We start from the raw sequence: 24,841 nt of genomic DNA, 5'->3' as shown, positions 1-24,841 counted from the left end.
TGATGTTTCTCTGGCAAGGGGCCTAGAATAATGGGTCACAGTATCAGGATACAGGGTAGGCCAATTTGGACTGAGATGAGAAATTTCTTCACTCAGAGGGTGGTGAACCTGTGAAGTTCTGTACCACAGAAGGCTGTGGAGGCCAAGTTGCTGAATATATTTAAGAAGGAAATTAGAGGAGGTGGTGGAAGCAGGTACGATAGTGGTGTTTAAGAGGTAGCTTGACAAATACATGAATAGGATGGGAATACAGACCCTGGAAGTGCAAAATGTTTTAGTTTGACAGGCAATATGATCGGCGCTGGCTTGGAGGGCCGAAGGGCCTGTTCCTGTGCTGTACTTTTCTTTGTTCTAGATTTCTAGACTCTAAAGACATTAAGGGGTATGGGGAGAAAGCGGGGTATGGCATTGAGATAGAGGATCAGCTATGGTCATATTGAATGGTGGAGCAGGCTCGAAGAGCCAAATGACCTACTTCTCCTATTTTCTATGTTTCTATCCTTGGGTATACCCTTCCACATCGGCAGGACAGACCCACCAGATGTGGTGGCACAGTGGTATACAGTCGGGGGGGAGTTGCTCTGGGAGCCCTCACCATTGATTCTGCACTCCACGAAGTCTAATGGCATCAGGTCAAACATGAGAAAGGAAACCTCCTTCTGATTACCATCTACCCTCACCTGCCCCCTCCAACTGAGCTAATGAATCAGTGCTTCTCCATGTTGAGTGCCAATTTGAAGAATTGGAAGAAGCACTGAGTGGCAAGGGGCAGAATGTACTCTGGTTGGTGGACCTCAATATCCTTTACCACGAGTGGCTTGGTAGTTTGGAATTCTGCAGAGAGTAACTCGCCTCCTGACTCCCGAAAACCTGCCCACCAACTACAAGGCTCAAGTGTGATGGAATGCTATCCACTTGAGTAGATGAGTGCAGCTCCAATAATGCTCAAGAAGCTTGACACCATCCAGGATAAAGCAACTCCATTAATGAGCACTCGAAATGGGTCATGAGGACTCGAAACGTCAACTCTTTTCTTCTCCGCCAATGCTGCCAGACCTGCTGAGTTTTTCCAGGTAATTCTGTTTTTGTTTTCCATTAATGAGCACCCCATCCACCACCTTAAATATTCACTGCCTCCACCACCGATGCACAGTGGCTGCAGTTTATACCATCTACAAGATGAGTTGCAGCAACTTGCCAAGGCTGCTTTGACAGCATCTTCCAAATCCGTGACCTCTACCACCTAGAAGGACAAGGGCAGAAAGGTTACAGCTTTTGGAATAAAAAGGACAATAGCAACATGGATACAAAATTAGCTGGGTGACAGGAAACAGATGTAGTGGTTAATGAATGTTTTTTGGGCTGGAGGAAGCTAAGTGGTGAAATTCCCCAGGTGTCAGTGTTGGGATCCTTGCTCTTCCTGATATATATTGATGACCTAGACCTTGGTGCACAGGGCACAATTGCAAAATTTGCGGACCCTACAAAACTTGGAAGCATTGTGAACTGTGAGGAGGATAGTGTAGAACTTCAAAAGGACGTCGGAATTTAGGAGCAGGAGTGTGCCATTTGGCCCCTCGAACCTGCTCCCAGCATTTAACTAGATCATGGCTGAACGTCTACATCAATGCCATCTTCCCCCCATATCCCTTGATGTCATTACATCCAGAAATCTATTGATTCCTGTCTTGAGCATGCTCAATGATTGAGCTTCCACAGTTAACATACCATTTGCCTTCCTAATTGCTTGCTGCACCAGCATGTTAGCTTTCAGTGACTTATGAACAAGAACACCCAGGTCCCTTTGGAAATCAACCCTTCCCAATCTCTCACCATTTAAGAAATACTCTGCCTTTCTGTTTTTCCTACTAAAGTGAATAACTTCACATTTTTCTATATATTCTATTTGCCATGTTTTTGCCCACCCACTTAGTTTGTCTAAATCCCCTTGAAACCTCTTTGTATCCTCCTCACAACTCTCATTCCCAACAAATTTTGTGTCATCAGCAAACTTGGAAATATTACATTTGGCCCCACAACAAATCATTGACACAAATTGTGAACAGCTGGGGCCTAGGCACTGATCCTTGCGGTACCCCACTGGTCACAGCCTGTCAACCAGAGAATGATCCTTTTATCCCTATTCTTTTTTTTCATTAACCAATCCTCAATCTATAACATAATATTACCCCCAATCCCATGTGCTCTAATTTTGCTTACAAACCTGTATGTGTAACCTTATTGAAAGCCTTCTGAAAATCCAAATACACCACATCCACTGGTTCTTCATTATCTATCCCGCTAGTAACATCCTCAAAAAAATCCAACAGGCTTGTCAAACATGATTTCCCTTTCATAAATCCATGTTGACTCTGCCCAATTCTACCATTGTTTTCTAAGTGCCCAGTTATCACATCCTTTGAAATAGATTCTAGAAACGTAGAAGCTTAGAAAATAGGAGCAGGGGTAGGTCATTTGTCCCTTCGAGCCAGATCCGCCATTCAATATGATCATGGCTGATCTTCTATCTCAGTGCTATACTCCCCTCTCTCCTCATACCTCTTGCTGCCTTTGGCACCTAGAAATCTGCTTATTTCTTTCTTAAATATATTCAATTACGTGTCCCCCACAGCCTTCTGTGGTAGAGAATTCCACAGGTTCATCACTCTCTGAGTGAAGAAATTTCTCCTCATCTCAGTTCTAACTGGCCTACCCCATATCCTGAGACTGTGACTCCATGTTCTAGGTGCCCCCAGCCAAAGGAAACTGCACCCAGTTTGTCTAGTCCTGTCAGAATTTTATACGTTTCAATGAGATCCCCTCTCATACTTCTAAACTCCAGTGACTATAGGCCTAATTGACCCAATCTCTCCTCATACCACAATCCTGCTATCCCAGCCTGGTGGACCTTTGCTGCACTACCTCTGTGGCAAATTCTAGCATCTTCCCTACTATTGATGCCAGGTTAGCAGGTTTCTAGTTCCCTGTTTTCTCGCCCCTCTCTTTCTTTCTTAAATAGTGGGGTTACATTTGCTATCTTCCAATTTACAGGCACTGTCTCAGAATCTGTAGAAGTTTGAAAGATGATCACCAGTGCATCCATTATCTCTACAGCCATCTCCTACATCCTGGAGTGTTGAAAATCATCAGGCCCAGGGGATTTATTAAACTTCAGTCCAATTAATTTCTGCAGCAATACTTTTTTACTAATTTTTTTCAGGTCCTCAATCTTAATTGTCCCTTGGCTCCCCAATATTTCAGCAAGGTTTTTGTATCTTCCTCCATGAAGACAGACGCAAAATATTTGTTTAGTTTCTCTTCCATTTCCTTATTCCCAATATAAATTCTCCATTCTCTGCCTGTAATGGGCCTACATTTGTCTTTACTAACCTTTTCCTTTTTACATACTTATAGAAGCTTTTACAGACTTTTTTAATGTTGCTCGCTAGCTTACTTTCATATTCTATTTTCTCTTTCTTTATTAATTACTTGGTTCTCCTTTTGAATTTTGAAATGCTCCCAATCCCGAGGCCTTAGTACATTCTTTTGTTAACTTTATATACCTCTTCCTTTGGTCTAATAGAATCTTTAACTTCTCTTGTTAGCCATGGTTGGATCAGTTTTCTTAATGGCTTTTTATGCCTTAAAAGAATGTAAATTTGACATAGACAAGTTGGTGGACTCTGATAGACAAATGGCAGATGAAGTTTAATGTGTAGAAATGTGAAGTGATTCATTTTGGTTGGAAGAACGTGGAGAGACAATATAAAATAAACGATACAGCTCTGAAATGGGTGCAGGAGCAGAGGGACCTGGGTGTGGATGTGCATAAGTCATTGAGGATAACAGGGCAGGTTGAGAGCATGGTTAATAAAACATATAGTATCCTAGGCTTTATTAATAGGGCCGTAGAATATAAGAGCAAGGAGGTTATGTTAAACTTGTATAAGACATCAGTTGGACCTCAGCTGGAGTATTGTGCCCAGTTCTGGGCGCCACACTTTAGGGAAGGTGTGAAGACATTAAAGAGAGTGCAGAAAAGATGCACGAGAATGGTTCCAGGGATGAGGAACTTCAGTTATGAAGTTAGATTGGAGAAGTTGGGACTCTTTCTTTTGGAGAAGAGAGGAGACTTGACAGAGGTAATCAAAATTAGGATGGGCCTGGACAGAGTCGGTTGGGCGAAACTGTTCCAACTCATGAAAAGGCTGAGAGGGCACAGATTTAAAATAAATTAATAAAAGAAGCAAAAACCACATGAGGAAAATCTTTTTCATGCAGCAAATGGTTGGGGTCTGGAATGCATTGCCTGAGTGTGTGAGGAAGGCAGATTCAATTGAAGCATTCAAAATGGAATTAGTCTGTTATCTGAAAAGGAAGAATGTGCAGGGTTATGAGAAGAAGGTGGGGGAGTGGGACTAGCTGAATTATTCACTTGGAGAGCTGGTACAGACACGAGGTGCTAAATGGCCAGCCTCCTCCTGCACTATAACGATCGTGATTTTTGTGATCCGATGTTCCACATTATATAGCTGTTTTGAGCAAGAGATTACAGGTTTTAAACTTCAGTGTAACAATGCTCTAGGGGCATGCGTTCAAATACTACCAATGCAGCTGGTGAGAATTTACATTCAGTTAATCAAAACTATAAATCTAGTCTCAATAATGGTGACCATAACAACAAGCATTGGTTGTTGTAAAAACCCATCTGGTTCACTGTTATCCTTTAGGGAGGGAAATCTGCCCATCCTTACCTGGTCCGGCCTACATGTGACTCCAGACCCACAGCAATGTGGTTGGCTCTTAAATGCCCCCTGCAATGGCCTAGCAAACCAAGGTCAATTAGGGATGGGCAACAAATGCTGGCCTTGCCAGCCATGCCCACATCCCATGAAAGAATAAAAAAAAAACTCCTTATTTGGTGGTATCATTCCCACTGCCGACTTCTTGACCACATGATGGAACTTTGTAAATCCTAGAACTGCAGATCCTCATAGCTGCAGCAACAGTGGCTTAGAGGGAGGTCACTTCACCCTGACTCTCTGGGCAATGCCATGGACAAGCCACTATTAAGTTATAGTGTTTGTACTTAACTGCACCTTTCCTGCCTAAATATCCCAGATGCTTTATCAAGTTTGAGATGCACTGTTGCAAAATAGAAGATGTACTGGCGAGTTGGGATAATTTGAATGGAAAGTTTTGAATGATCCTGTGTTTTGTGCTAAATTGAGAATGCTGGCTGTTTTTGAAATTGCCAAAATGTGGCTGCTTACTGTTTCATGCACCACTCGTGCTCCTCAGAAACCAGATTGTCTAACCCAGGTCACTCTGCTCTACGTAGTCACAGAGGCGGCAGTATTAATGGACATGGGGTTGCAGCTTCACAGCTGTCAGGCAGTACTGATTAAAGGAGTACATTACAGCTTGACTCAAGGCAGCCTCAGGTTGTGCTGCCCTGTGTGATTAATGGGTTGTTGGAACAGTAAGGAAGGATTTTTTTTTGCCCGCTGAGGTGATAATGTTTACACTTCAGTTTTAGACACTTAGCAGCATTAAGTACTTATAGGTCGGGTAGACACATGGGGTTTCAGGTGTAGAATAAAACTCCCTTCATTCTGTCCAACGTGTCTCAGCTCCAATTGTAGAATAGCACCTCCCCGCCACATCATTTCCCAAGATCCATCATGTTTCCTGCGAGTGAGATTGTTGGCTTGTGCCAAATTTAGGTATAGTTTTGTACCATGGAACTGTGCTCACCAGGACCTGAGCCAAGAAGATTCTTGGCAGTCAACAGACAGAGCACATTTCCATCCTAAGGCTGGGTCTGAGGTTTTCTCCTCCCTCATCACCACCCACTTTTGAAGGTGCTATTTCCTTTTGAGGTGCAGTTCCATGAATGTCTTTTGCCTGTAACGCCCCACCTAAATGGCCACTTTTAAAGTTGAAGCCTGGATATTGAGTATCAGTGGGCTGTTCCATCACCAATGGTTTCACAACGAAGCTTGATCATGTTGGAGGAATCGACTGAACCCCAGACTCTGCTCCTCTTTGAATAAACCCTGAGACCTTGAATGTCCACCAAAGCCACAGAAACAGGCAGAAGGAACTTCATTTTAATGTGTTATCTAAAGTGAAACATGTCCAACACTCCCTCACCACTGTGTTGGAGAGGCAGTCTAGATTAGCGTATCTTTATGGATGAAGCACTTTGAGCACTTCTGCCTTTGAGTAATCTAAAAAGTTGTTGTGGAAGTGAGCCTTTCTATGCCCTGTAAAAACCTGGGAGTAATTAATTTCTAACTGAGACAATTGCAACATGACCCATTCTTAATTTTCACCTGTCCCCATTCATGAAGGAATGTCCAATACTAAAAAGCTGATCTGCAGAACAGAGCCTTTTCTAATCTGTGTATGAAGTGGAAGTGGAGCAGGGGCAGGGCTTGGTGGGGCCGAGGTGGGGGGGTGCAGGGATATCAGTGCAGTGAGGTTGGAGGAAGGATTGTTTAAAGGGGCAGGGTTGAAGGGGTGGGAAAAGGGAAAAGTTGATGGGGCAGTGGGGGGGCAGGGTTAGACTTGTTTTCTGACTCCTTATGTTCTCTTTCAGTATCTTCAGTGAAGGAGCAGCCTCGGTGCTTACTGCTGGTCACGGATGGCACACCTAGCGCTGTGCAGAGTATCGGCATGACCATTCCACCAAGGCGACCTTCCCAACCGTCTTCAACAAGCACTAACGGCATCGCTAGTCACGGGTTAGCACAACTTAATACACTGCTAGAAAATGCTCACATTGGTAAACTGGTGAAGCCTCAGGTATCTGATTTATTAAGATGTTCCTGTAGATTCAGGAAATATAACCTCGTACAGTTAAATTATTGAGCAACATTTCATACTGCCTCTGCACCATATTTCATTATCACGTCATCTGTTCTGCATCAGCTTGACCTCAAAACCTAGACCACACAGTGACACCAGCTAAGTCCTTAAATCCACCTCGCTGAGGACATTGGATCCTAAGAGTGAATTGCAGGCCGGAATTTAATCGAGAGGTTTGGATGGGTGAAACATAGAATAACGGATAACTTACAGGCTAGAATCTAACCTGATCTATTTAGTCTTGGCAGATAAGTGAATTTAATCAGTGACAGCAAAAAGTGGTGTAACAGTGCAATCTGCATCCAAAATACTCCTTTCTGATTGAAAAAAGAAGCACTGAATTGACACTATCTAACAAATTTCGCTCGGGGTCTTTTAGCCAGCCGAGTCAGGAGACCATTCGGCCTGATTTGGTTCCGGAGGTGAATACAAACATACGAGTGAACAAAATAGGAGCAGAAATAGGCTATTCAGCCCCTCGAGCCTGCTCTGCCATTCCACAAGATCACGGCTGATCTGTTTATGTTGCCTAACAAGAATCCATCTACTTCTGCCTTAAAAATATTCAGTGACCCTGTTTCTACTACCTTCTGGGGCAGAGTTCCAAAGTGTCTCAATTCTCAGAGAAATATTTCTCCTCGTCTCTGTCTTATAAGGGTGACCCCTGATTTTAAAACAGCGTCCCCTAGTCCTGGACTCGCCCACATTCACTTTGTCAAGACCGCTCAGGGTCTTATATACTTCAATCAACTCACCCCTCACTCTTCTAAATTCCAGTGGAAACAAGCCCAGCCTGTCCAACCTACCCTCATAAGACAACCCACTCATTCCAGGTATCAATCTAGTAAACCTCCTCTAAACTGCCTCCAACATATTTACATCCTTCCTTAAATAAGGAGACCAAAAGTGCCACAGTATTCGAGATGCGGTCTCACCAATGCCCTGTTTAACTGAAGCATAACATCCTTCCTTTTATGTTCAACTCCCCTTGTAATAAAGGATAGCATTCCATTAGCTGCCTTAATTACATGCTGTAACTAGGTACTAACTTTTCGAGAATCATGCACAAGGATACCTTGATCCCCCTGCAACTCTGAATTCTGCATTCGCTCTCCGTTTAAGTAACCCCCTGCTATTTTATCCTTCCTGCTAAAGTGAACAACTTCACATTTTCCCACATTATGGTTCCATCTGCCAGATTTTTGCCCACCTACTCATCTATATCTGCCTGCAAACTCCTTGGGCAGGATATTGAGTTTGGCGAGCGAGGGGGCGGGACCCGCTCGCCGATGCGTAAAATGACGCGGAATGACATCAGGCGGAACTCCCCACGTCACCCCGCATCATTTCAATTTTCAGGTCGGCGAGGGCGCAGCCGAATCAGCTGTGTGCCCGCCGACCTGTCAACGGCCAATTGAGGCCATTTAAAAACTAATTGAAGTAGTTAAAGGAACTGCCCTTCCAACCTTAAGGTTGGCGGGCAGGCCAGGAGCCCTGGCGGGCTTCAGAAAACGCATGAAGCCTCATCCACGGGCGGGATGAGGTTTCATGTCGGCTTTTAAAAATTTAATAAAAGTTTAATTAAAAGTGATGGACATGTGCCAACTCATCTCCCTGAGGCTAAGTGCTGCCTCGGGGAGATCGGCGCCAAATTCAAAAATGTGAAATATAGAAAAATAAAATTTCCCTGACATGTCCCCTCATGTGACACTTTCCTGGTGGACGTCATGCTGGGTGGGCCTAAACGTAAAATGGCGGCACAACCCCAATTGGGAGCGCGACCGGAGGGGTGCCCACACACGCTTCTCCTGAATCCCTCCCCCATCCCCGGACAGGGGGGAAATTCTTCCCTTCGTTTTCTTCACTACATACTTTCCTAACCATCTTTGTGCCATCTACAAATTTAGCTACCATGCCTTTGCTTCCCTCACCTAAGTCATTGATGTAAATTGTGAAAAGTTGAGGGCCCCTGCAAGACTCCACTAGTCACATCCTGCCAATCAGACAAAGACTCATTTATGCATTCTCTATTTTCTGCCAACCAGCCAATCCTTTATCTATGCTAGTATGTTATCTCTTACACCATGAGCTTTTATTTCCTGCAATAACTTTTGATGTAGCAATTTATCAAATGAAATTTGGACTGTGGACTAATGTAGCACCTAATCCATTATCTGAATTTTAATGTGTGTACATGCTTGTATTTTATGATCTAGAATAACTTCAGGGGAGATGGAGCAGGAGGTGGAGAATGGAATCCCAAAAAGCAAGTCTTGTGCTGAGGAAACTCCGAATCTGGCTTCATCATTTGTCGAGTCCCTTGTGGCAGAGGGTAAGGAGATACGTTGACCACAGTGCTGATGAAGTGGGGTTTGATACTGTACAGTGACCATTCTATAAGGCAGCTAGCTCCCAACCATGGAGTGCACAAAAGTAGGAGAAAGATATAGCCCCTTTTGAGCTGCTGTTTCATTGGGTGAGATTTCATTTTGGAGAGAGAACTTCTTAAAAAAAAAAAACACCTTAATTACATGAATCATGTAAAACACTGCTCAGAAAGGTAAAGGGCGGGAGCTGAAAAATGGGGCAGAGTGAGGCTTGAGTAAGGCCAACTGAAGGATCTGCTGATTGTTGACTCCAGTGTGATGCGGGGAGGCCGGGGACCCACAGTTGGATGATGGGAATTTCTCTCTCACGCTTCGCCTCTCTCTCGTACTCCCTCCCCCTCTCTCCCGCTCCCTCTTTCTCTCTGTCTCTCTCCGTCTCGCTCGTGACTGATTACAGAACACCAGGTGAGACCAGGAAGCAATATGTTCTCTGTAAAATTATTCTGAGACAGAGGGAAGGTGATGTCATGGCTAACCTATTTTTCCCCCTCTCTGTCCTGGTTCAGACACCATTTATGCTTCTCTGAAGGCAGAGTTGGAGGCAGACGGCCAGGACTTTGAAGCTGAATCATGGAGCATTGCAGTGGACCAGGCATATGCAAAGAAACAGAGCAAAGAAGTAATCAAAAGGCAGGATGTGATTTATGGTAAGAAAAATGCCCCATTAGTCACCGCTTTGCTAGTCTGCGATCCCTGTACATCAGTCAGTCTTGTTATTCAATGAAGAAGGGGTTCTGAAGAAGAGGCATATTGGACTCGACGTTAATTCTGTTTCTCACTCTCAGATGCTGCCAGACCTGCTGAGTTTTTCCAACACTTTGTTTTTATTTCAGATCGCCAGCATCTGCAGTATTTTGCTTTTACTGTTACTCAGTGAGTTTGAGTGTGCTCAGAATCCACTCAGGGAGGCCAGCATGCCTCGGTTCTGTGGGTCACAGTGACTCGGTGAATTGAGGTATCACACTTGATGTGAGACCACTATTTTAGCAGTGAGTTAAGTTTAACTATCTCTTGCTTCCAACATAAAACCTCTCCCACCTGGTGCATTTTATCTGGATTTCACATGCATGCACTTAATAGTTTATTGTTCTGGACTACAATTGAGGCTCGGTGTGATTTCCATCTCTGGCTTGGTGCGAGCTTTCATATAAGCCTCCGCAACCGGGAGAGATTTTCAGTTGATGTTTGTGGCTTTGCTTCTATTTTCTCCCCCCCTCTCATGAAGGCATTGACTCTTGTTGCAATAGAGTTCCACAAATATCAAGCACCCCACCTTCAGATACCTGGCCAGTGTTCATGTGTGACCTTGAATGATGTTATCGGCTAATTTGGTAGCTAAGGTTATAGTCATGTTTGGCCCTCACTCATTTGCTTCACACTCAATGTCTGTCCCCGTGTCTTTTCCAGCAGGAGTCACTAGACTGGCTTCAGGAGTGGAAACCCTGGCTGAGGTTTCTTCTCCCCATGCGCCCCCTCGCCCCAGTTCAAAGGCACAGAGGCCAATTTTAACATCTTTGTCGCCCCTCTTCCCGCTGCCTCTGCCCCTGCGCACCCCTCCCCCACTTCCTTTGCTGAGATTAGTTAATTCAGCATAGATCAGCAACTGGCCAGAATTCACAAGTGTGCATGGTGCAGTTCCACACTGGCTTCGGTGTGGCTTTAATGAGCCACCATTGAAGTTGGAACTGTCATATTGAACTGATGCATGTGATCTCTCACAGCACCTAAAACTTTCACCCGACAGCATAACATCTGCACAGTTTACCGTAAGAGTTCCTCCTACAGATTGAACACACACAGTCTTCCACTTCACTTGCTAGAGATTCTCTTGCAGACTCTCAACTTTGTTCTCCTGGTGCTGTTAGGAGTTCTTGACGGAGAAGGTGAGATGGGCAGAGAGAGGGGGGAAGGACATCGACACTTTAAAATCCATGGCTGAATAAAATGGGAGGCGCCAGCGAGTGGAAAACTTGGAGATTGACTGCACCAGAAATAAATTGCACAGCTGGCTCCACAACTGTTCATAAGGTCTTACGCTAAATTACTTACCTCCCTCCTAACTTGGACCTTTTTGTTTTTAAAAACATTCTTCTTTAGAGCTAATGCAGACAGAGATGCATCACCTTCGAACTCTGAAAATCATGCTGCACGTGTACAATCGAGGAATAACGGAGGAGCTTCAGTATAGTGACAGGCACATAGTCAACAGAATCTTTCCCTGCTTACACCAGCTTCTGGAAATTCACAGAGCCTTCTTCTTGCGGCTGAAGGAGCGGCGGAAAGATTCCTTAGAGGAAGGGAGTGAACAGAATTATCTCATCCAGCGAATTGGTGATATCCTCACACAACAGGTAGGGAGCAAAGATGTGCCATGTTTGTTCAGTCTGCACTGAGTCAGCTGAGAGAGCTGAAAGAATCATTACAGTTGGCCTCAGTATACTGGCTGATTCTGAATCCGCACCTGTCATTTTCTCCCAGGAATTCCTCACCTGCAGATCCCCACAGTGATGACTCCTATGGTTGAATACCCTGCCAACAGTCACTGTCCCAACTCGAGCATGAAGCTTGGATGAGGCGTTAGAGGGCTGATATTTTGATACACTAATTAAAGGACCTTAATCTTTTGCAGGCACCAGTTTCTAAGTACAGAGATAGTGGGAACTGGAAATGATTTTTTAATGTAGGCAATTTTTACCATGATGCTTTTATCGTTATAAAGAGGAACTGAATTAGAGCAGTTTACAGTGGTGTTCTTGTCTTTTATAATATAAATGTAGTGCCTTGCCATTACCTCTCTCCTCACTCTTGCCGCAAAGTGAAGTGGACCAAGTTATTGATGTCTGTTTTGTACTACTCTGACTTCAATAAACATTTTTGTTGACAATTCCAAAGGAAGCTGTTTTTTTGCCACTTAGTACACTCATCTAACCTGTCAAGTGATGCATATTTGTAAATGGGTTAGATTCTTTGGCTCTTTAACTTTTTGCTATTTACTACTCCCACCACCAGAAATTAATGGAGGCTGAAACCTTCTTTTGCTACATGATGTTGGGCAGCTGCTGCTTGTGTGTCTTCCAAGGTGCATTCGGTATATTAAAACTTAATGAAAGCATTTAGTCTGCTGACCACATGATGTGGGTGCTGCAGTTGGTCTCACTATTATAACTGCGACCACACTTGGTCAGGTGTAAAGTGCTTTGGGATGCCCTGAGGCTGTAAAAGGCATTGTTTAATACAATTCTACATCCCTGAGTTAAGGAGAGAAAAAAATTAGCAAGACTTCATGCTCCTGATCACTATCCATTTCCCCCAACTTCCAAAGGCTCCAGGTCAGTCAGATCCTGATAACACAACCCCTCCCTGTAGTTCAGTAACCTGCTGGTAATCACTCTGTTGGACCATAGTAATGAGATACTGGAGGAAAGGACCAGGGAACTCTTGGTCTTCATGCAACTGTACCCTAGCATGAGGCAGTGCCTTCAGGAGAGGAGAAAAATGGGGTGGGTGAAGAGAGTTCAAAGAGAGTAAATTAGTGCCTTGTCACTGTTAAATGCTGTCAATACAACAATAATATTTTATTGAGTCATCAAGTATTTTAAAGTTAGTTAGGCAGCTGCTAGCCTCTTTGGAGTTCTACAGGAATGTTATGTGCAGCACAGTTGCTAATCTCACAGCTGAGTATCAGTCTGGCTCAGTTCAGCTCTATACTGACAGGTAGAGATAGTTGACCTATTATTATTGCTGAACATTCTGGCAGGAACTAAACCTTAAGAATCCTGTCACGTGACGTTTGCAGTAAAGAGAAAAACAGCACTAGGGAATGTCCCGGATAGTGAATGTTGGCAGGCTAACTGACCATGGGGGATCTGGGGCAGCAATATATGAGCTCAACCCTGTCAATAGATAGAAGTGTGTGTGCCACCCTTGGGTTGGTCGCAGAACCTCCTGTTGTAGCACTGAGAGCTGGTGTATACTGTGTTGTGTGTTCACATTTGGTAGCTATTAATCTGTGAAAGCTGCCATTTGTACAAAAACACGCTAAACACCTGGGAGTAGATCCATGAAAGGGCCTTTAGCTGATCAAGTTGTGAAAACAAATTCTGTATCATAGCTCTTAGCATTTTGGTTTCATGCCTCTTGTTAGTTTAATGATTTTTTTCAAGGTATCAGATCTTGCATGGAACAAGTTTTGGGCAGTCTCTTTCTAATTCTTTGCAGAGGTGGATTTGGAGCACGAAATTAGCCTTTAATGTAAATCTTCATTCTCACTTGGGAAAGGCCCCACAGTGACTGATGCATGAAATAGGGATCTCCCGCACTGTCTTCTAGGAGGAGCACAACTTGCTGTACCGACCCAGGGAATGTTTGATGGGGACAGTGTAGAGAGTGCTTTACCATGTCTAATCCGTGCTGTGCCTGCCCTGGGAGTATTTGATGAGGACAGTGTAGAGGGAGCTTTACTCTGTATCTATGCTGAGTCCCTGGAAAAAAAATGTCCAACTCTCCAACACTGTCATTCATTGCCAAAAATTAATATTTGTTTTAAAAAAAGGAACAGGTTTCAGCAGAGCTGTTAACAATGTAATCTTGTGAAGTAATTTTTTGGGGTATTGACAAATGTATTTTGCCTCAGTTTTCAGGTGAATATGGAGAGGAACTGAAGACGCAGTATGGGGATTTCTGTGGTCAGCACAACGAGGCAGTAAATTATTACAAAGAAATGTACCAGCAGAACAAGAAGTTCCAGAACCTAATCAAGGTGCGTATTCTGTGAGGAAACACAAGTAGCAGCAAGGAGTGTCTAACCCATTGCACAATCCAATTCCCATCCAGGAAAATCGTAACCTTTTATTTTAAAAAAAAGGCAAATCTCACGGTGTCGCATTTCTTCTTTTCCAGAAATTAAATAATTACTCTGTGGTGAGACGCCTTGGAGTGCAGGAATGCATTTTACTGGTCACCCAACGTATAACTAAATATCCTGTCCTGGTGGAGAGGATTATTCAGAATACTGAAGGTATGTTACAGTGTGTCAAAGCATTCATTCAACGAGATTGCATTGTTTTACTCCACTTTTCAAAAATTTAGCAGGATGTGACGATGTTAGTTGTGTAACTGGGATATGTTAACCATATAGTTTTGCACAAAACATTTTGATGTTCCAAACCCTCTCTCTCCATCGCAACCTTCCTTGTCTTTCTCTAACAAGCACCAGTGTGCTCATTGCTGCTCTGAGATTTTTTTCCCCTTGTTCCTCATTAGCTTCAAATCCCCCCTTTTTTTGACTCCTGTTCCTCTATTATGAAATGTCAGGATTCACCACATTGTTTCCTGCCCTTAACTCATTCTTTTCCAGGATCTTGTTGCCCCAATCATCTCTGGCCCTGTACTCACAGCCTGTCCAACTATGAGATGTTGACCCAGCCGGGTTGCAATATTATACCTTCTCCTTGCTTGGCTCACAGAGAGTGATGTTAGGGGGCAGCTTCCATACTTTTGAGCGAGAAGGTTTCATTAAAATGGGACTAGTTAATAGAACCAAGGGTCCTACAGTGTTTTTTTTTTTCTCTCTCCTTGTGGTGAAAGTGCAAGCTTCCTTCCAAGAGCTGCCTGTTCTCTGATTTGAAATCAGAAGCTTACTGTGTGGGGGAATTATAGGCACAGACCCCACTGCATTATCCTGTGGTGCAACATTCCTCAAAGAAAATCTGAAATAGGAGACTGGATGGCATTATGGCTGCTGATCGACACTGGGAGAAGTAAATAATTGGGAATTTCCATCCCTCAAGCGGAGGTTCCAGTTGGTATGCAGTGGTGTGTTTGATAAATGTTCCTGTGTGTTTCAAAGCTGGCTCGGAGGATCATGAAGAGCTGACCAAGGCGTTGCTTCTGATAAAGGATGCAATAACTGAGGTGGATGAGAAAGTGAGCGAGCACGAGAAAGCTCGGCGTTTGAAGGAGATTGCGAATCGGATGGAACCCAAGTCAATAGCCAAGCTCAAGAATAGAAATACCTTTCGTAAAATAGACATGCTGAGAGCAAAGAGGAAACTTTTGCATGAAGGAGTTGTCTGTTGGAAGGCTGCATCCGGACGATTAAAAGGTAGAAATCCCTTTATATTTACAACTTTGTTTCATGGAAGTGGAGAAGTGTTAAAAGACAGCTGACTGTAAGAAGTGTCCTTTGCAGGACATGCAGCCTGTACAACACACCAACAAGAGTCGAATCAAGAGGGAGACTGGGTCTGAGCTGGGTCCAACCTCATTTTCATGATCTCAATTATCAGGAAACTATTAAAATCAAAACTAGGGGGAAAAAAATGGAAGAATGATAAATGACAGGTCCCAAATTGGTGTTTGGAAGCCATATTGTATAGCAGCCCTGATTTTTCATGTGGTATTATTTTAACATTATTACCAACTGCTGTTGTTAAATAACGTTGATGAAAAAATGTGGACTTCCAGAAGGCTTTTAATAAAGTTCAGCTGAACAGGAAAATGACAATCTGGGGTTAATGTCTCATCTGAAAGATAGTACCTCTGATAACATTGCGCACTCTCAGAATTAGTTCCAGCCAATGTTATGGTTAAATTCATTGTGTGGCTATAACTCTCAATTTTTTTATATGTTGAACTGAGACTTGATGGATAACAGCAAAGAAGAGGGCTCTATGGACTCAAGAAAGGAGTCAAGATCTTAATGAGATTTCAATACAATTTATACCTGGGCAGATCAATGGTAAATTTAGTTGATTGAGATTAATAAAATATGCAGCATAGTGGAATTAAAAATGAGGGACATATATAAGCAAAATATTGCAGATATTGAACATCTGAAATAAAAATTGAAAATGTTGGTAATATTTAGCAGGTCCGGCAACATCTGTGGAGAGAGAAAGAGTTAGCATTTCATGTTGATGGCCTTTCATTAGAACAGGTGCACCACGTTGGAATACAAATTTTCAAGGGGGAAGTTGGAAGAGATTCTCAGGAACCAAGGTTTGGGGAGAGCTTGAAATCCCTGAAGAATTTCTGGCTGTAACAGTCTGAAATTTGAGGAATTAGACAGCAAAGATGCCTGTGTTTGTTTTTTGGGGGAGAGAGTATAGACATTTCATTAATCATGTTTGTGTTCCACTTCTTAGATATTCTAGCCCTCGTCTTGTCAGATGTGATTCTGTTACTTCAGGAAAAGGACCAGAAATACTCGTTTGCTACAGTGGTAAGTGCAGGGCGAAAAACACAGTCTATTAACAGAAGATATTTATCCGTATGCTTATGAACCAATGATGTAAGCCATGTACTGTATGCCTTGTCCCCTTGAAGGAGTTGAGTCAGTCCAGCTTGGGGTATGGTTCCAATGGCACTGACAGTTCTCCAGACAGGCCCAGTCAGTAAAAGCTTAATTTTTAACCCTACATGCTCAGCAGAGGGAGCTGAAGGTTAGAGGAAAAGGGAATTATTTGTTTCCTTCCTGTGTTTTTAATTTTCTGTTACTGCTGCTCTGGGTGTTTTGAGTCATTTTACACTCATTCTAATTCAGTCTCCACATCTCCCAACTTCTCAGGACCAGAAACCAGCTGGCATCTCATTGCACAAGCTGATTGTCAGGGAAGTGGCCAATGAAGAGAAAGGAATGTTCCTCATCAGTGCCTCTGACGAAGGGCCCGAGATGTACGAGATCCACACCAACTCTAAGGAGGAACGCAACACTTGGATGGCTGTTATCCGGGATGCAATTGACAGGTAGCATGGCATTGCAAACCCTGCTTCCTCTCTGAAGTGCCAACGTTGTGTGTATTATGGTGACTTCGTTAGTTGGAGAGCAGTGCCAACCCATGAGTGTCTATGCCACTTTCCAAGCAACCTTGCTAATCCAATGCCATGTCTGTGACACACACACATACATTTAAAAACATGACTTTTACCTTCATTTGTCAATCAGAACTATCTTTAGACTGTTAGCTGGCCTTGAACAGCTCTTCCTCCCCTTATTCCCTCACAGGACCTGGGCCCAGTAACTGCTGACCCCCCACTGCACCCTTTTCCCAGTTGGGTCTGTAATAAGTTCCTTACAACCAACATCACTAACAGATTACCTAGCCATTATCATGTTGCCTTTCATGAGGAGTTTGCTGTGTGCAAATTAGCTGTTATGTCTCCTGCATTACAATAGTGATTACACTTCAAAAACCACTTAGTTGGCTATGAAACACTTTAAGATGCCCTGTGGTTGTTCAAGGCTCAATAGAAATGTTTTGTTTTTTTTATTTCTTTACCAAGGCAGAAACTGCCACATCTGAGAGGCTCTGCCTGCAGATGAGATCAGCTGATTTCATGTCAGTATCTAAACAGCTTTCCCTTTCCCCCAGGTACCCAATGGAAGAGGCAGCCCTGGGTGAAGAACGGCAGCAGGATGAGAGAAGAGCAGCCCGAATCAAAGAGCTCCAGCGTAAGCTGATATCGCAGAGAACCTGCTACTGGGGTTTTGAAACTAAATAATTCTGTTTTTCCATGTTGTCATTTTTTTCTTTACTTCCATCGAGGTGAGGTCTGTTGATGTGGGTATTTGGAACATTATCCTTTTCGGGCACCCAGAATTGTAGGTGTTGGCCTATGCTGGAGGTGCACAGGTACTAGTGGGCCTTGCCTCTTGACCTGTGAACCTAAACACTGAGTGTTAGCCAGTTATTTGATTATGGAAGGCATACAGCCAAATACAATTCTGTCCTTGCACAGTATAGCAATATGCGTGCACTTGGTATAAAGGAGATTCACTGGACATTGCTCAGGAGTAGAAACATTACACTCCCTCTAACCCGGGGTGATGTTGAATTGTTGACACCCTTACTGTTGATCATGGGTTTGTGTGGCTTAGTGCTGCATCTGGTGGTGCCTTTAACCCCAGCACAGTTGATAAGCTGCAATTGGTTAGTTTGGGTGTGTCAAGTTTTGGATTGTGGCAGTGCCCTGTGCTATGCAACCTGGTGAAGTGATCAGCAGTTTTGCATCACCGCTGCTCTTGTCTGCCCTGTCTCTAGAATCTCTGAGCGCAAAGGATGAAGTGCTCAAGCGGACCCTGACTGAGAAGTTGGAAATTTACAGCGATATAGCGGAAGTTAATGGGTATCTGGATGCCGGAAGACCACGTGTGCTGCTTCGAGCTGACACCCTGGAGTCTCAGCGAGATGTCATACTTAATGAAGCACTGAAAGAAAGTGAGTTAGAGCTGTGTGATAGGGTCCCCCTTGTCCTCACTTATCACCCCACCAGCCTCCGCATTCAAAGGATCATCCTCCCCCATTTCCGCCAACTTCGGCATGATGCCACCACCAAACACATCTTCCCTTCACCCCCCCCCTGTCGGCATTCCATAGGGATTGTTCCCTCCGGGACACCCTGATCCACGCCTCCATCACCCCCTACACCTCAACCCCCACCTATGGCACCACCCCATGCTCACACAAAAGATGTAACACCTGCCCCTTCACTTCCTCTCTCCTCACCATCCAAGGGCCGAAACACTCCTTTCAAGTGAAGCAGCATTTCACTTGCATTTCCCCCAACTTAGTCTACTGCATTCGTTGCTCCCAATGTGGTCTCCTCTACATTGGAGAGACCAAACATAAACTGGGCGACCGCTTTGCAGAACACCTGCGGTCTGTCCGCAAGAATGACCCAAACCTCCCTGTCGCTTGCCATTTTAACACTCCACCCTGCTCTCTTGCCCACATGTCTGTCCTTGGCTTGCTGCATTGTTCCAGTGAAGCCCAACGCAAACTGGAGGAACAGCACCTCATCTTCCGACTAGGCACTTTACACCTTCCGGACTGAGTATTGAATTCAACAACTTTAGGTCTTGAGCTCCCTCCTCCATCCCCACCCCCTTTCTGTTTCTTCCCCCTTCCTTTTGTTTTTTCCAATAAATTATATAGATTTTTCTTTTCCCACCTATTTTGTTATTTTTAAATATTTTATGCTCCCTCCACCCCCACTAGAGCTATACCTTGAGTGCCCTACCATCCATTCTTAATTAGCACATTCGTTTAGTTAATATCACCAACTTTAACACCTCTGTGTTCTTTTGTTCTGTTGTCTGTGACATCTTTTGATGATCTGCTTCTATCACTGCTTGTTTGTCCCTACAACCACACCACCCCTCTCCACTTCTCTACCCCCCCCCCCCCACCGCCCCCCACACACACACATCTTAAACCAGCTTATATTTCACCCCTTCCTTGGATTCACCTGGTTCTGTTGAAGTGTCATGAGGACTCGAAACGTCAACTCTTTTCTTCTCCGCCGATGCTGCCAGACCTGCTGAGTTTTTCCAGGTAATTCTGTTTTTGTTTTGGATTTCCAGCATCCGCAGTTTTTTTGTTTTTATCTCTTGTGTATTTGGAACTAACAGTGAGATGGGGGCGGGGTCAAAGTGATTTTAAGAATGCAAATGGGCCATGAAAATTCTATGTCTTGGTTAATGTAGTTACAGGGTAAGTGTGTATCTACTCTCGAGAACCCACTCATCTAGTGTGTACTTGAATAATATTGAACAAGTCAAATGTTTAAAAAAAAACAGTCCTTGTTTATTCCTCCCTTGGTTTTCCTATTTCCTCCATTAAAGACACTGACACTTGAGCACAGCCATTCTTTGGCACATCAATCAATGGCCATTCTTCATAGCTAAGTTGTGACAATGAGTGTTAGCAGGCTGTTTGACTGTGGAAGCATTACAACTGAAAGAAGACCTGACATTTTGTGCCCCCATCCTCATTTTTTTTGCCCAGTGCACAGAGACAATTGTCGCCCTCCCCTCTTGCCACCCTGGCTAAGTTCAACTAACTCACTACTGACTGTGCATCTAATCATTGACCTTAACAAGAACAGAATTACCTGGAAAAACTCAGCAGGTCTGGCAGCATCGGCGGAGAAGAAAAGAGTTGACGTTTCGAGTCCTCATGACCCTTCGACAGAACTTGAGTTCGAGTCCAAGAAAGAGTTGAAATATAAGCTGGTTTAAGGTGTGTGTGTGGGGGGGCGGAGAGATAGAGAGACAGAGAGGTGGGGGGTTGGGGTGTGGTTGTAGGGACAAACAAGCAGTGATAGAAGCAGATCATCAAAAGATGTCAACGACAATAGTACAATAGAACACATAGGTGTTAAAGTTAAAGTTGGTGATATTATCTAAATGAATGTGCTAATTAAGAATGGATGGTAGGGCACTCAAGGTATAGCTCTAGTGGGGTTTTTTATTATATAATGGAAATAGGTGGGAAAAGGAAAATCTTTATAATTTATTGGAACAAAAAAAGGGAAGGGGGAAACAGAAAGGGGGTGGGGATGGGGGAGGGAGCTCACGACCTAAAGTTGTTGAATTCAATATTCAGTCCGGAAGGCTGTAAAGTCCCTAGTCGGAAGATGAGGTGTTGTTCCTCCAGTTTGCGTTGGGCTTCACAGGAACAATGCAGCAAGCCAAGGACAGACATGTGGGCAAGAGAGCAGGGTGGAGTGTTAAAATGGCAAGCGACAGGGAGGTTTGGGTCATTCTTGCGGACAGACCGCAGGTGTTCTGCAAAGCGGTCGCCCAGTTTACGTTTGGTCTCTCCAATGTAGAGGAGACCACATTGGGAGCAACGAATGCAGTGGACAAAGTTGGGGGAAATGCAAGTGAAATGCTGCTTCACTTGAAAGGAGTGTTTGGGTCCTTGGACGGTGAGGAGAGAGGAAGTGAAGGGGCAGGTGTTGCATCTTTTGCGTGGGCATGGGGTGGTGCCATAGGAGGGGGTTGAGGAGTAGGGGGTGATGGAGGAGTGGACCAGGGTGTCCCGGAGGGAGCGATCCCTACGGAATGCCGATAAGGGGGGTGAAGGGAAGATGTGTTTGGTGGTGGCATCATGCTGGAGTTGGCGGAAATGGGGGAGGATGATCCTTTGAATGCGGAGGCTGGTGGGGTGATAAGTGATAATGCTCCCTCCCCCATCCCCACCCCCTTTCTGTTTCCCCCTTCCCTTTTTTTGTTCCAATAAATTATAAAGATTTTCCTTTTCCCACCTATTTCCATTATACAATAAAAAAAAACCCCACTAGAGCTATACCTTGAGTGCCCTACCATCCATTCTTAATTAGCACATTCGTTTAGATAATATCACCAACTTTAACACCTATGTGTTCTATTGTACTATTGTCGTTGACATCTTTTGATGATCTGCTTCTATCACTGCTTGTTTGTCCCTACAACCACACCCCCCCCCCCCTCCACCTCTCTGTCTCTCTATCTCTCCGCCCCCCACACACACACCTTAAACCAGCTTATATTTCAACTCTTTCTTGGACTCGAACTCAAGTTCTTTTGAAGGGTCATGAGGACTCGAAACGTCAACTCTTTTCTTCTCCGCCGATGCTGCCAGACCTGCTGAGTTTTTCCAGGTAATTCTGTTTTTGTTTTGGATTTCCAGCATCCGCAGTTTTTTTGTTTTTATATTTTGGTTTTAATCATTGACCTTCCTGATCTTAACCTGACCAAGTGCTGGCTGTGGAATGGCTTGCATTTTTTAATCTTAAACTCTTGGATGTTTAGAATAGGTGTAGGTGAAAACCTCACTGTTGAAACGCCTCTCCCTGTTAAATCTAACAAAACAAGTCTGCCGTGCACATCCCCTGCACAGCTCTCAGATTTGTTTTAAACAGCTCTCAAATGTGTTTTAAATTGGCTTAACTGGGAATTTAAAAAAAAATCTTCCTTTCGGCTAATGTACACTGATATCGTGGGTCTCATCCCTAGGGCATGACTTTAGACCATTGCACTTTCAAGTGGCACAAACTCTTGGTCTGTCTCTGACATCCGATGTGCGTGTGGATTGAAGACCAATTCATGTCGGCCACGATCTAATTGAATGGTGAAAGAGGGACTGAATGGCCTACTCCTATGCCTGTCATTCTAGCGACAACCCATGAGAGTTTAAAGAACAATGTCCTTTCCCAGTGATGCCCACTTGTAGTACATATTCATTATAGAAGTTGCAGCTGCCTTTCAGGAAACAACCTGGAAGAGAAGGCCATTAGGACCATCATTGTTTTCCCCACTGACTCATCTTTCCGTTTGATGGTGTCAATTTGCACACCAGTCTTCTCCCCAAACACTAGTAATATTAACTCCCAGGGAAAGCAAACAAAAATAAGAAAGAAACCAGTGACCATTATCTGCGAAAAGTGCCTTTCTTTTCATATGAATAAAATGACACACTATTTAGAAAGAGGGATTGGCCATTGAGTGTGCCGAGACCCCTTGGGTTTTTCTGATCAAATCCTGTATAAACAGCAGACTGTTTATTGTTCCAGTTGAAAACCTTCAAAACTTAATTGCCGCTCAGCCCAGCAGCATAAGCTGGCAGTCGGATGACAGCTTGGGCTCCTCAGGGTTGCCACGGCGAGCAGAGACGTTTGGAGGCTACGACAGCAGTTCCGCTAATCTAACCAAAGGTAAGTTGGAGCGGCTGGCTCTGTGAAAGTTGCAATGGTCTTTTTGTCGGGTCTGCAGTTTTCCACTTACCTCTTGACCTCTCGTTTTTAGATGCTTCCATCAAAAAAAAGTCAAACACACTTTCTTCCAGCAGCGAGCTGAAGTTGAAGGAAAAGGCTGGATCTCGGGCTAGTTCTGAACCTCAACTGCAGGACATGTGCAGTGACAGTGAGAGTGGGCGAATGGTACAGTAATTCTAAAAAGTCTTTAATTGTAGAGGTTTCATCCCTGTGTCCAATGTCCACCATATTTCCCTTTACTTCCTCAATAATAAAATCTAACATACTAAGCTTTGACATGCAATTGATTGTAATCCCCTTCCTATTTGATAGAATGGTGTAAGTAATAATTATCCCATACATAATGGAAATCATAATTAGATAGAAGTTACAACACTCCAACAGGCCGTTTGGCTTAATTAGCCTGTATTGTTAATCTCCACATGACCGTTATGCTGAACCCCACTTGGCTGCTCTATTTCCATATCCCTTTAATTCCTTTTCCTTCAACCATCCATCTAACCCAAATCTGAAATGTTGACGTGGTCCCTACTTCAGCCACAAACTCCACTAATTTGTTTCACTGCCCTCCTTCGTCTCTGTCCTAAATCTTGTGCATTTAATCTAATAGCTACGGCGCATTCTACCCAGTGCAGGCTCGATGGGCTGATTGGCGGCCTCCTGTACTGTAAAGATCCTGTGATTAATTCCTCACATTGAGACATAGAAATAAGGGGAAGATTTTCTTCCTTTAATTCATGTTAACGCAAAAGTCGGCATGGATACAAAATGGAGAAACATGGTTAATCTGCTGGCATTAATGAACAGAAGAAAAAACACCCTTGTGTGCAGAAATTAACACTTTAAACATCAGGCATTTGGCAGCAGCATTAGCCACCAGGTTTCACAGCAACCCGTCCTGTTACTGCACTGGTTTGAACAGTTATTGATTGACTATGTGCCAGTTTGGCCATTCCCTGAAGCAGTATTTAACCTGGTGGCTCCATTCACTTTATTTCAGAGTGATCTATCCCGATGGTGCAGCATTAGTAACAGTTTTCTGCATGATACAGAGGTAAGATTCTGTCATTCTTACTACTGTTTTATAAATGACTTTGACAAAACAAAGCGATGTTAGCTGCAAAAGTAAAATAATAAAAGGAAAGATATTTTCCTAAGTGTTTAGAGCAGGTATCTATAGGTCTAAGCATTTACCCACCTCTACACCAACACACCACAGTTGCAGTGTTACTATCTGCAGGATGCACTGCAGCAACACACCAAGGCATCTTCAGCATCCCCCTGACCCCCCAAACCTGCAGTTACCTAGAAGGACATGGGCAGCTGAGGCATAGGAGAACCAAGCTCCAACCATCCTGACTTGAACAGCTATCGGCTGTTCCTTCATTGTTGTTGAGTTAGAATCCTGGAACTCCTTGCCTAACAGTGCTATGGGTGTACATTGTACCTTCACCACATGGACGGCAGTGGTTCAAGAAGGCAGCTCATCACCACCTTCCCCAAGGGCAATTAGGGATGAGCAATAATGCCTGCAACTTAAGAATGAATTTTCAATAATGTAGGAGGACTCAACCAAGCTTGAAAAGAGGTAGGAGAACAGATGAGGTAACAGTAATGCAGTAATCATAAGGTAATGCTAAACTTGGTTTTTAGCATATAGGAACAAGAGGAGGCCACTTAGCTCCTTGAGTCTGTTCTGCCATTTAATGAGATCATGGTTGACCTGTGGCCTGACTCTCTGTACCGCCCCTGCTCCATATCTCTTAATATGGGAAATGATGGAAGGAGGTGGTGCATTTTGGGCTGTACATTTACAACTTGTGACAAACATGAGGGGAATGTTGAGAGATGTTCTGACCATAGCAATACAACAAACACACAGGAAAGTAGCAGGTTTAATAGATTCTGATTTAAATTAACATTCTCGCTGTAGGAAATTTGCATAACTTCTCCTTCTAATAGCTGTCTGGTTCTCTCTCTAGTTGGTCCATAGTGTGCAGATGCTGACATCACAGCTGTACAAGCTGAAGGTGAGTGTTTTA

General features: G+C 43.9%; 1 protein-coding gene across 1 annotated transcript in view; it reads left to right on the top strand.

Moving 5' to 3' along the window:
- The window catches only part of LOC121286975 (rho guanine nucleotide exchange factor 18-like), a 193,565-nt gene that overhangs the window by 146,698 nt on the left and 22,026 nt on the right, over window positions 1–24,841 (top strand). Inside the window, exons 13-27 of the mRNA XM_041204351.1 lie at window positions 6,605–6,749; window positions 9,090–9,205; window positions 9,767–9,907; window positions 11,358–11,611; window positions 13,894–14,019; window positions 14,160–14,277; window positions 15,109–15,363; window positions 16,406–16,482; window positions 16,828–17,006; window positions 17,633–17,712; window positions 18,302–18,478; window positions 22,599–22,739; window positions 22,831–22,964; window positions 23,800–23,853; window positions 24,782–24,829. Coding sequence (XP_041060285.1) covers window positions 6,605–6,749; window positions 9,090–9,205; window positions 9,767–9,907; window positions 11,358–11,611; window positions 13,894–14,019; window positions 14,160–14,277; window positions 15,109–15,363; window positions 16,406–16,482; window positions 16,828–17,006; window positions 17,633–17,712; window positions 18,302–18,478; window positions 22,599–22,739; window positions 22,831–22,964; window positions 23,800–23,853; window positions 24,782–24,829 — 2,045 coding nt within the window. The remainder of the gene's footprint in view (window positions 1–6,604; window positions 6,750–9,089; window positions 9,206–9,766; window positions 9,908–11,357; window positions 11,612–13,893; window positions 14,020–14,159; window positions 14,278–15,108; window positions 15,364–16,405; window positions 16,483–16,827; window positions 17,007–17,632; window positions 17,713–18,301; window positions 18,479–22,598; window positions 22,740–22,830; window positions 22,965–23,799; window positions 23,854–24,781; window positions 24,830–24,841) is intronic.

This window comes from Carcharodon carcharias, chromosome 14 (genome assembly GCF_017639515.1).
Source record: "Carcharodon carcharias isolate sCarCar2 chromosome 14, sCarCar2.pri, whole genome shotgun sequence".
Lineage (NCBI taxonomy): Eukaryota > Metazoa > Chordata > Chondrichthyes > Lamniformes > Lamnidae > Carcharodon > Carcharodon carcharias.
The sequence above is the reverse complement of the archived record's forward strand: the minus strand, read 5'-3'. Positions and strand labels throughout refer to the sequence as shown.